At 39.3% G+C, this 11,420-nt stretch overlaps 2 protein-coding genes across 2 annotated transcripts; both read right to left on the bottom strand.

The window, feature by feature from the left end:
* LOC104760384 (probable WRKY transcription factor 16) lies at window positions 2,450–4,923 on the bottom strand. The gene is made up of 2 exons (XM_010483305.1): window positions 4,462–4,923; window positions 2,450–3,589 (listed from the first exon to the last, which is right to left on the bottom strand). The coding sequence occupies exons 1-2, from the start codon at window positions 4,851–4,853 to the stop codon at window positions 2,527–2,529; spliced, it is 1,455 nt and encodes a 484-aa protein (XP_010481607.1). The 5' UTR covers window positions 4,854–4,923; the 3' UTR covers window positions 2,450–2,526.
* On the bottom strand, window positions 5,476–9,917 carry LOC104763089. The gene is made up of 7 exons (XM_010486504.1): window positions 9,714–9,917; window positions 8,535–9,344; window positions 7,454–8,335; window positions 7,065–7,358; window positions 6,437–6,961; window positions 6,085–6,207; window positions 5,476–6,030 (listed from the first exon to the last, which is right to left on the bottom strand). The coding sequence occupies exons 1-7, from the start codon at window positions 9,915–9,917 to the stop codon at window positions 5,476–5,478; spliced, it is 3,393 nt and encodes a 1,130-aa protein (XP_010484806.1).

The following is an 11,420-nucleotide window of genomic DNA, read 5'->3' as shown; positions in this document are numbered from 1 at the left end:
CAACATAATGTTCTCCCACAGAATTTGGATTCGGTTGAATACTAATTATCTCGCCATTGTCATCTACAAATTGTAAGAGAATATATCAGTAATATTAACTAATCCAAGTAAAGCAAATTGATAAAGTACAGTATTGTTTATCTTCTCCATCCACCTTGTAACCATGTATCCAAAAACGGGTGCATAACAAAGCTTGCACGTTACTTGGAAGAAGACAACTTCTGTATTTGTTAATCAAATAAGCTCAATACTGATGGAAGACTCAACAACTACAATGGTTATCGGAATGCTAAGAATATCCATGGCCTTTGCTCTCTTCCATTCTTGAATAGAGGGACAATGTTTGTAGTAATACTATCAAAGGGCATCAAAATCTCATGAATCTTTGCTCTCTTCCAGTCTTGAGTAGAGGGGCAATGTTTGTAGTGTTTGTCAAACATTTAAACCTATTTAAAGGACGCTCATACTTTAAAACTTTCTCTAGCATTATGTAAGTTGAATTTCATCTGTATCGAACATCCAAAGACAAAAGAACTTCACCATCACCCTCTATGCATTCTCCAAATGTTATACGTATAGACTTTGAGCCTTTTAAATACTTTATACTTTCTCTAATCTTAGTCAATGCACCATTAATAACAAAGAAACCATCTTGGACAATAAGATTTAAGACGTGTGCATAACATCTCACATATAAAAATTCTCTTTTACATAGCAAATCATTATCTAAATTAAGTCTATCCTTTAATATGTGTTGCAATGTTCCATTAGCTGTAGCATTATTGAGATTCAAACTAAACACATTTTTCCCTATCCCCACTCTTTTAAGCATTCATGAATCTTACTAACTAAAGCATCACTAGTGTGAGGAAGAAGTATATCATAAATTGACAGAATTTTGCTATGCAATATCTATTTTGCATCAATATAGTGTGTAGTCACAACTATATATCCATCTTCATAAATAGTAGTCCAACAATAAAAAGTCAGACATATTCTACTAGGTATTTTTTCCATCTCAGACCTTAATCTCAGTTTTTATTTTTCCAAGTTTTGACCACATCAGCTGCAACCGTTTTCCTAGTATAACACTTATAAATCTCGGTTTAAAAACTATAATAATCCCTAAGCTCTTCATATTCAACCACAAGAAAAGGAAGATTATGTCGTATAATCACTCTACTAAACTTCTCCCTAGCAATTTTATCATCAAACTTCACCCTCTTTCTTCTACATCCACATCTATAGAGCATTCATCATAATGTTGTTTCAAATTAGATGTTCCACTAGTAGGCTGGCACAAATAACTCTTTGGACATCTCTTACAATATGCTCTTTCTTTACCATCATCAGCTTTTTCTATTACAAAGTGAATCCACATTAATGACGTCTTACGTTTTTTAGCATGATGAGAAGAACTTACTAGTATTTTAGATTGTGATACACTTGATGATGATGATTGTCCAACAACACCACTAAGAGCTTCTTCTTCATCATTTGATTCATTCATCACTTGTTCTGCAAACCAAGAAACAAGACCCATGAGACCAGATATAAAAAAACCCAGCATATGTGAACTTTATTGATTACTAATTTACTAGAGAACAACAAAGATCATCTTGAAATCATAGATACATCTACAGATCAACTTCTTCAAAGCACACTAAGACCCAAATTGAGTAGATACATCTACAGATCAATCGAATTGGCTAATACATAAGCTAATAAAAAAAAAAAACCCAATAGAAGAATCTCAAATACAATTGGCTTCAAAGCCTTCAATTGAATTCAAATGTTCCAACAAGAGTTTAGAAAAAACTTAAAAGACACAATATCAAACAAAACAAACATAAGCAAAAATTTAGAGAAACCCAGAAATCTGAGTCATTCATACCAGAAGTTTGAGTAGAGATCGAAGAAGAAGGGGGAGAACAGAGAAGCTTGAGTCTGTCGAAGAAGAAGAAGAAATTTGAATTGAGATCGAAGAAGAAGAAAGAGAGCTTGGTTTTGTTCAATTCGGTTTACACACTGACTCATTAATTAATCATATCCCGATAGAGGCCCGATCATCCCATTAATTGATGGCCCAAAGGAATGCCCAATTCCATCGAGATAGCTAATTAAAGAGCATTATCTCGAGGGACATGATGGATTGTCGAAATTAATGGCTCTTTTAGCCATTATCTCAAGGGGGCATGTGGAGAAAGATCCCACATCGAATAGATGCGAAGGACCTTGAGTAATATATAAAGAATTAGGGTCTCTTCACTTATTGGCAATTGGTTTTGAATAAGAAGCCTGTAACAAATCGTAATTTAACACATCTATATGAAAGTTGTGTCCGTTACTGCAGAGATAGAGAGAGGGAAAGCCTAGTGAGCTAGGCTCTTGCATTGTATTAATTGATTGAATTTAACAGTGTAACTGTGTAAGCAAAGTGAAACAAGCATTTACGTTTCAATTTAAACAAGATTGAGAATATGAACGGTTTCATTTACTTGATATCAATGAAACGTACATATACATTCAAAGAATAAGTAAAGCACAGAGATAACCGTAAACAAGAACCAAGTAAATCAAGGTTTGTCTTGGAAACCCCAAACTCTCCCATTTCCCAAAAAAGTTCCAAAGCCAACCAAAAACACAAGACACCACTATGCACATGATGTAACTCCTATTTATAGTGATTCTAGTCTTAACTAACTTGATGAAGTGTCTTGTAGATTCGATAAAATGTCTAAAATCTCTCATCATCAAATGTACCAAGACAACTTTTTCATACGACGGAAGCTCAGTTTCATAACATGAATACCATACTTGAGGTTCATCGTCTTCTTCGTTGGGAATAGTCCACATTGATGTATTATGCTCGAGGTCGTCGCATGAGTACCATACATAGTGAATACTCAGTGATGCACGTTCCATTTTACTCTTTATGGCCTGTGCGCGAATAGTTAATGGGTTTCCATCAGCACATTTAATCTCTTTCATTGAAAATTCTAAAAGATCCTGCTCTGTCACATCTTTTCCAAAGGCACACCTTGTAAATAACTTCATGGCATCTTCTTGGTTTAGACCTTGAACCTCATAAATCTCATTAACACCGAACTGCTCAAGTACTTGTTTATATCTTGAGATTATAATAATCAAGCTTCCTGGACCAAATTCACCACCAAGAAAAGACTCGGCGTCTTTAGCATTTCGCACATCATCTAGAGATATAAGAACTCGTTTTCGACGGTGGCTTGGCTCTGAAGGAGAAGGATTTAGGTCAAACTTTTCCACTGGAGTCTCACCCAAGTATTCTTCAGACAAAACTGGTCCAAGTCTCTTTTCACTATATTCTTTGTGAAAATCGTTGATGTAGCAAGAAGCATCATAGCAACCGGACATTCTTCGAAACACGGCTCTAGCTAGAGTTGTCTTTCCAATGCCAGACTCACCAAAAATGCCTAGAGTGCGGAGGCCCCATGACTGCTTGCATAGCAAGCTTTCAATGTCAACTAGCCACCTGTGAATCCCAATCTCTTCCGTTGGATAAAGCTTCTCAAACACTTCCCTCGCGATTTCTTCCACAAATTGGGATTCACTGCAAAAAAAAAAAAAAGATATTAACTAATTATTCCACATAGCCTCGTCAATTATGTAAAAAGTAATAGTGCATGGAATCTTTCTAAAGAAATGTATACATATGTTGAATAAATATATGAAATATTGAATAAATATATGAAATATAATTATTATAAAAACGAACTTAATTACTGGAAAATATAATATACAGAAAAATATTTGATATGATTTTATGTGCATGGCTCTGGTGTTCTAGTTATTAAAAACAAAGTTATTTAGGAAGAAACTATTAGTTATATACTTATATCTCATTTCTGACTTTTCATTTTTTAATACTAATATATAACTTTTTTTGGTTTAATACTAATACTAATATATAACTTAATATAAATAGTTTATAAACAAAAAAAGTCCCGGTTAGGAGATATCATTTAGGCATTGTGGATATGTGGCAATTAATAGATTAAATATTAACAATGTTTTAAAACACGATAGAGCAAAGTTGGTAAACAAAAACACGACAGACACTATTAGAAAACAGTCTTTTGCGAGAAGACTTGCGAGGAAAACTATCTCTTCTCAAGTTGTCGCCATAAGTAAACATACAAAATAGATAAATGGGTTTCGAAACATGTTGATATATAACATTTTGGTCAGATCAGCAAGTATCATTATAATTTATATATGTAGCATCATCTATTAAATTTTTCTAAAAGTTACTAAAATAATACGAGACACAAATCCCCAACTGCAATTTATCTTTGATTTAGCAAATAGCTTCTCGCAAAATTTTGATTAGTAAAGCTGATATCGGTGTGAGAAAATAATGTACTAAACTTTTTCTTTCTTTTTCTTTGTTTTAGATTTAACCCAATTACATGTAGTTCCTACCTTTGATCGTCATTTTGAACGTGTCCTGGCAACACAGCTGATTCTAGTAGAAAACGAGACCACGGCTCGAGCACCGCAATCTGCTGTGTCACGGATGATACCGTGACACCATGGAGCACCGAAACTACCACAAGGTCTTTGTTGTTAAGATGATTCACGAGATTTTCCGGCAAAGAGAACGTGTAATTCCTCGAAAAAACCACAACAAGAACCCTAATTAGGTCGGAGAAAATATCTCTCTCGTCGTCATGCTCATAGATCCCATGGCGGTTGAAACTAGCTCTTAGGTAGTCGATGAAGGAGGAGACTGATGAATCATTGTTGTCGTAACAAATATAAACGGTGTGCTTAACTTCCTCCTCCTCCTCGTTGTTGTTGTTCTCAATGTCCATATATTGGTTTGGAACATCAAAAGGTGAGAATAAAAAGTTGATTTATATTTTTCCACCCGCTTTTGTATGGAACGGTCCCATAGAGTAGTTAAGTATATATAAATGTAAGCAACAATTCTATGAATTATCACAACAATGAATATTTTAGAGGTCAATTGCTCATAAGGCGTACAAAAGCTTCTCAGATATATAATAAGACAGGTGGGGGAAGATTCAAGATTGAGTAGAATACAAGTTTTGGATTTACGTACCGCTATTTGCGTTGTTGACCGTTTCCTGGTTGGTGAAAAGTATACAATAATGTTTTCATCAAGAAAAACAATAATAAAAAGAAGTATAGACTAATATCTTGTTGAGCCTGTTTTATTTGCTATATAGCTAAAGTAGTGTAACAGGAAGTTTATTATTGAGCCGACAGTCACGTTTATTGCTTTGTGGAGCCTGATTGTTTTGGATCCGTTGTTCACAATTCAAACGTTGGCGGAAGTGCAAGTTTCAAAAGAGGTTACTAGTTACTTTTTTTTTTGTCAAACAGCTTACTAGTTACTATACTACTATATATTTTTTTTTTTGGTAAGCCAGGAGAGACAATGTTTCCCAATTTATTCATAAGAAAAGAAAATTACAGACAAACAGATCGTGGAAGGGAAAACCCAACCAAGTCCTGCAAAACAATAGAACGGACTGGTTCCAGAGATAAAACAAATGAATGAAAACCTAACGGAAGCAATAACGCATAGTTAGCTAAGCCATCTGCAAGACGGTTAGCCTCCCTATACATATGACCAATACGGACTATCCAGTCCCTTGAGATAAAGTCATAGCACAAACGTACTAGGAAAGACAACGGATGAGAGTCCTCAATCACTGTCGTTAAGAAACCCACCACCAGTTCTGAATCTACTTCCAACTCCACACGCGTTATACCCTTCTCCCAAGCAGTATACAACCCATAATAAACTCCCCAGAGTTCCGCCAACGGAGCAGTGCATATACCAATATTAAAAGCAAAACCTCCAATCCAGGCGCCATCACTATCTCGCAACACACCACCAGCTGTAGCCAAACCCGGATTCCCATGCGATGCGCCATCCGTATTCAGCTTAACCCATCCTACGCTTGGAGGAGACCATGCGATCATCCTCATCCCTCTATTTGGTCGCACTCTTCCACCTACCTAAGCCAAGAAAGAATCATACACCTCCTTGGCCCAATCCTTAAGGAAACGGACTCTATCCCGACACCGTGCCGTACTCTCGAAAATGTTCCCACACCGCCACTTCCAAGCCCACCATATCACCACCACAAACTGCGTAGCCCATGAGTAACCCTCCTGTTCCACATTATCTCCCAACTGAGTAAACATCCACTCCAGAATTGAGGAACCAAAAAAAGAAGGCAGTTGCGCGGAGAGAGAAGGCACCTCCAAACCCCTGCTATTGCTGGACAATCCCTAAGGACATGTATTATACTCTCAAAACCACCTTTACATACCTGACATACTGCCGTATCACAGAGATGTCGTCGATATCTTTCTGTGTTCGTCATCAAAGCCTGATTCCCAATCAACCATAAAAACGTACGCACACGTTCTGGAGCTTTGACCTTCCATAACCGCGTGAAAACAGCGTCATATCCTGGCGAGGTTTATCATTCCTGGTCAGGACAGCATAAGCAGATTGAACCGAGAATCTGCCATCAAGACTACCTCCCCATGATAACCGATCTGATGCTCCAGTCACGTTATCAATGACCACTGCTCGTAGTTGCAACTTAGCACAATCTGTTAAGTATCTCAATATCAGCGAGTCACTCCACCCCATACCATTACGCCAAGCTTCACAGGCTCTTACATTCTCATAACCCACTGGGGGCTCACCAACCAGCATGTCTATAAGAGGCTTATTAGCTAACCATTTATCCAGCCAAAAGCGTATCTCCCTCCCATCTCCTATGATCCAACTTAATCCCGGCATCACCACTTCTCGTAGTCCTATACTCACACTACGCCATGTTGATGACCAGTGGCTCTTAACAACTAGCCATGACTTGTCATGTGGATCACCAACTCTGTACTTTGATCGAAACACCCTAGCCCACATACTACTCTGATCATGAAGTAAACGCCAACCAACCTTAGCTAACAAGGCCTTATTCATATTCATTGTAGAACGGATCCCCAACCCCCCCTTCATTTTTTGGTGTACAAACTCTACTCCACGCAACAAGGTGTTGTTTCCTCTTAGCCAGAGTACTTCCCCATAAAAAAGACTTTGAAATCTGATCAAGCTTATTAAGCGTATGCTTTGGCAAGGAGATTGTGCTCATAGCGTGTACTGGGATTGATGACAAGACCGCCTTAGTCAGTGTTAACCTCTCCGCGAAACTTAGGAAACGACCCTTCCAACCCGACAACCGTGAATTCACCCTCTCAATGACCTGTCTGAAGGTCTCCTTTTTTATACGTTTATGTAATATTGGCATCCCAAGGTACTTACCAAGGTCCTGAGTGGATTGCCTACCACTTTCATCACTGATCAACTAAGCAAGTCTCTGCTTACATTCTTCGAAAAAAAGATTTTAGACTTATCCAAGCTCACCTTTTGGCCAGATGCTACACAGAAACTCTCCATCACTTTCCGAATAATCCGAATCTGAGCCGCATATGCTTCTGCAAAGAGAATGAGATCATCCGCGAAGCAAATGTGTGATAACTTGGGACCACCACGAGACAAACTGATTGGTTTCCATTCCTTGGAGTTAACAGATATTTCAATCAAGTGACATAGTCTCTCCAGACACATCACAAAGAGATATGGGGACAAAGGATCACCCTGCCTAAGCCCTCGTGATGGGGTAAAGGGTATTGTCTTCTCGCCATTCCACAAGACCGTCATTGAGGGTCCAACAACACACTGTAGTATCCAATTTCTCCACTCCGTAGACAAACCCGCCACTTTTAGTGTATCCTCCAAAAAATCCCAACGAACTCGATCATAAGCTTTCTCGAGGTCTAATTTCAGCAACATCCACCCCTTCCTACCGTTCTTACGCCGCATTGAGTGAACCGCTTCTTGAACTATCACGATATTATCGGTACTTAAGCGAACAGGGATAAAACTGGCTTGAGCTGGTCCAATGAGCTTTGGCATAACTGTCTTAAGTCTCAACACCATCATCTTCGTAATTATCTTGAACAGAACATTACACAAGCTGATTGGTCTGAACTGCGCCATATTCTCTGGTTTTACCACCTTAGCAATGAGTACCACCAAAGCATCATTTAACTCTCGTGGGAGCACCCCTGTCTCAAAGAAATCTAAGACAAAGCGAGTCACCGATGTACCGACCATATCCCAGCAATGTTGATAAAAAATAGGCTGGAAGCCATCAGGCCCAGGAGCCTTATACTTCCCCATACACCTGATAGAAAACTCCACTTCAGTAGCCAAAAAAGGTCTATTAAGAGCAGTTAACGCCGACTGAGACAGACGAGCAAAACCAGTTTGCGGTAAACTATGAACCACCGCATCCACATCCTCTAGTGAGTATAATCACTTGTAAAACTCAACGGCCATACGTTCTAAGTCCTCTGTATCCGAGACCCAATGTCCTGCAACATCCTTTAGTGACTCAATCCGATTTCGTCGTCTTCTAATTATGGTAGACGTGTGAAAGAACGTTAAGTTCTTGTCTCCCAACACTATCCATTTTTCCCTCGACTTCTGGTACCAAAGAAACTTCCTCTTGTTCTAAAACCACATCAAGTTCCTTCATCAATTTATCCTCCTCAGATAACAAGTCATCAGTTTGGTTCAGGTCCAGTTGATCTTGAAGAACTTTAATGTCATGAATCAGAGTATCCTTACGTCTATTGATATCACCAAACACTTCCCTGTTCCACTTCTGCAAAATGGTTGTCAACCTCTGTAGAGCCTCTGGTGTCACCAGCTCCCCATTCCAAGATGTAGACACCAACTCTTTGAAACCTCTATGACTCAACCATGCAGCCTCAAAACGAAATGGACGCCTCTGCGGGTTACCTTTCACCTCTGGACACAACTGCAAGTAGAGAGGGGCATGATCAGATGCCATAAAAGGCAAGTGTGAGACCACCGCTTCCTGCCACTTGAGACGGGCTTGAGGACAACACAAAATTCTGTCCAAAAGTTTCGCGATAAAAGTCTCAGCCACCCTTCCACGCCGCCAATTATATCTGTTCCCTTTAAACCCCATATCAATTAACGAATTTGCATTGATCCATTCTCCAAAGGAAAGTGAATCAGGAGACAGTCTCCCATTACCACCAGTCCTCTCATCCAATCTGACAATGGTATTAAAATCTCCTCCCATAATAACAGGCTCTTCCACACCATGTATTGACTGACTAAGCACCTCCCACAATCCACTTCTTCTACCAACTGTAGGAGCCGCATAGACAACAATCACATGAACCACCTCTGTCCCATTCTTAACCCTCGCATGGACAAACTAATTTGAGGACTCCACAATGTCAACATCCCCAATACTCCCCCTCCACAACACCCATAAGCCACCACTTTGTCCCTCTGCATCCACTCGATAAAAGTGTTCAAAACCAAAATTCTGGCAAATACGAACCGCTCGATCACCTCCAGCATGTGTTTCGAACAAAGCCAACATATCAATCGGGTTTTTCTTCAGCATATATCTAATTGATCTCCGGAAATTAGGTTTATTAGCCCCCCGACAATTCCATAAGATAATATTCATCATCGATTCACAACAACAAAGTAAAATTACAAGGGACCAACATTATGCGATCCCAGAGTCCACCACTCCATCCGGTGGATCCTGATACACAACCAAACCCCTCCTCACCAAATCCTCACCCACTCCATTATGAGTAGCATCCATATCCCTTGACTCGGAAGGCGTAGAATTAGTCTCCGCCAGTGATTCATCTTCATCCCGCAAAGCGAGATCCCCAGTTCTCCCAGAACTAGCTTTCTCGACTCGTAAACGTTTGCCAGATGCAGAGAGTTCCACTTCTCTGCGTGTAGGGCCAAAGACAAGGCCTCTCATGGGACTATTTGATAACACAGAGTTTTAAACCCTATTTTCCTACTGCAAGTGCACAGCAAAGAAGTAGTACTTAGGGGTCGAATCCCACGAAGATCAAATTTTACTCTATGGTTCTATTGGTTCAATTTCAAGCTAAGACAATTCAAAGTTGGTTTTTGGTAACAATTAAGCGATTAAAACGGTAGAAAAAGGCAATAAACAAAACACTAGATCAGGGGTAATTCTTGGGAATTTCAGAGATAGCAGTCTAGAACTCAAACATAAATATAAACTGATCCACTGTCGTGGCATCAATAACTCTATCTGATCGATTCTGTGCGGAAACGCGGAGCACGTGCTCAGACATCCGGAGCACATGCTCGGCGGTCCATAAACCCTAAACTGTCGTTTGAGCCCAGAATCGCAGACAAGCATTAAAGAACAGGAATGATAAGTTCACAAATCACCTACACATCAACTTTCGCAGGTCTAGGATAATTTGCCCACTAATGTCTTTTCTAGCAACCTATTACACTTTTGATGAATAGATAAACCTAGAATCATAGATTGGGTGATCAAATCAACCTAAGCATTAAGTCTAACAATAGTGAAGACAATCGATTATATAAAGCCCTATTTGTGTTCTGTTGCTAACCCATGAAACCCCTTTTGAAACCCCTAATCTAGCAAAGAAAACTACTCAGACATAGAGAAATGAATCATAGCAAAAGATGAGAAATTCAATGACATAAAAATAAAAAGGGTTCAGAGAATGCTTCACAAGGTAGCCGCTCTTCTCCCTCTCACAAAAGCGTCGCTCAAAAAACCAAAAGAAAAGGTATATTATCTCTCCTAAAAACCCTAGGTTAAATAGCATACAAGTAGAGAAAAATAAGGAAAGATTCCAAATTCAAATCTCCCTATTAAAAAGCGATCTCAGCCCTCTTTCTCTCACAAAGGATCGCCTAAAATAAGGGGAATTAGGCAGGGAATCGGCGCCTAGATGCTTGCCACGTGTCGTCATGAAACCGTAGAGTTGGGAGCATGTGCTCGGAAATCGGGAGCATGTGCTCCTGGGTCTAAAATCAGCTTTTCTGCTCCAATTCAACTCCTTTCTGCTCCGATTGCTCCTGCTGTTCCAATCCTTGCTTTTAGCTTCCTAGCCTCTTATTATAACCTGAAAAGGACTCAAACAACTACAAAACTATCAAATAAACGGGGTCAAAGTGAGTCAAAACCGTAACATATCAACTCCCCCGGACTTAGATCTTTGTTTGTCCTCAAACAAACTCAAACCAAGCGCCAAGAGAGCCAAGGTGGGAACTCGCAAAAATCTCAGAAACCGTTAGTAGACCATGACCTGCAGACCACATGTGTTAGAACAAGCTATACCGATTCTCACCAAAAACTTCTCCAGCAAACATCTCCAAAACCAGAACCATAATTGGCAATCAAACCCAGAAAAAGATCACTTTCCAGACAAAGACTCTTTACATTCAATTAAAATTGGCGTGAGCTTCTCAT

The sequence above is a fragment of the Camelina sativa genome, chromosome 18 (assembly GCF_000633955.1).
Source record: "Camelina sativa cultivar DH55 chromosome 18, Cs, whole genome shotgun sequence".
In the NCBI taxonomy this organism is placed as follows: domain Eukaryota; kingdom Viridiplantae; phylum Streptophyta; class Magnoliopsida; order Brassicales; family Brassicaceae; genus Camelina; species Camelina sativa.
This window is presented reverse-complemented; position numbering and strand designations above follow the sequence as displayed.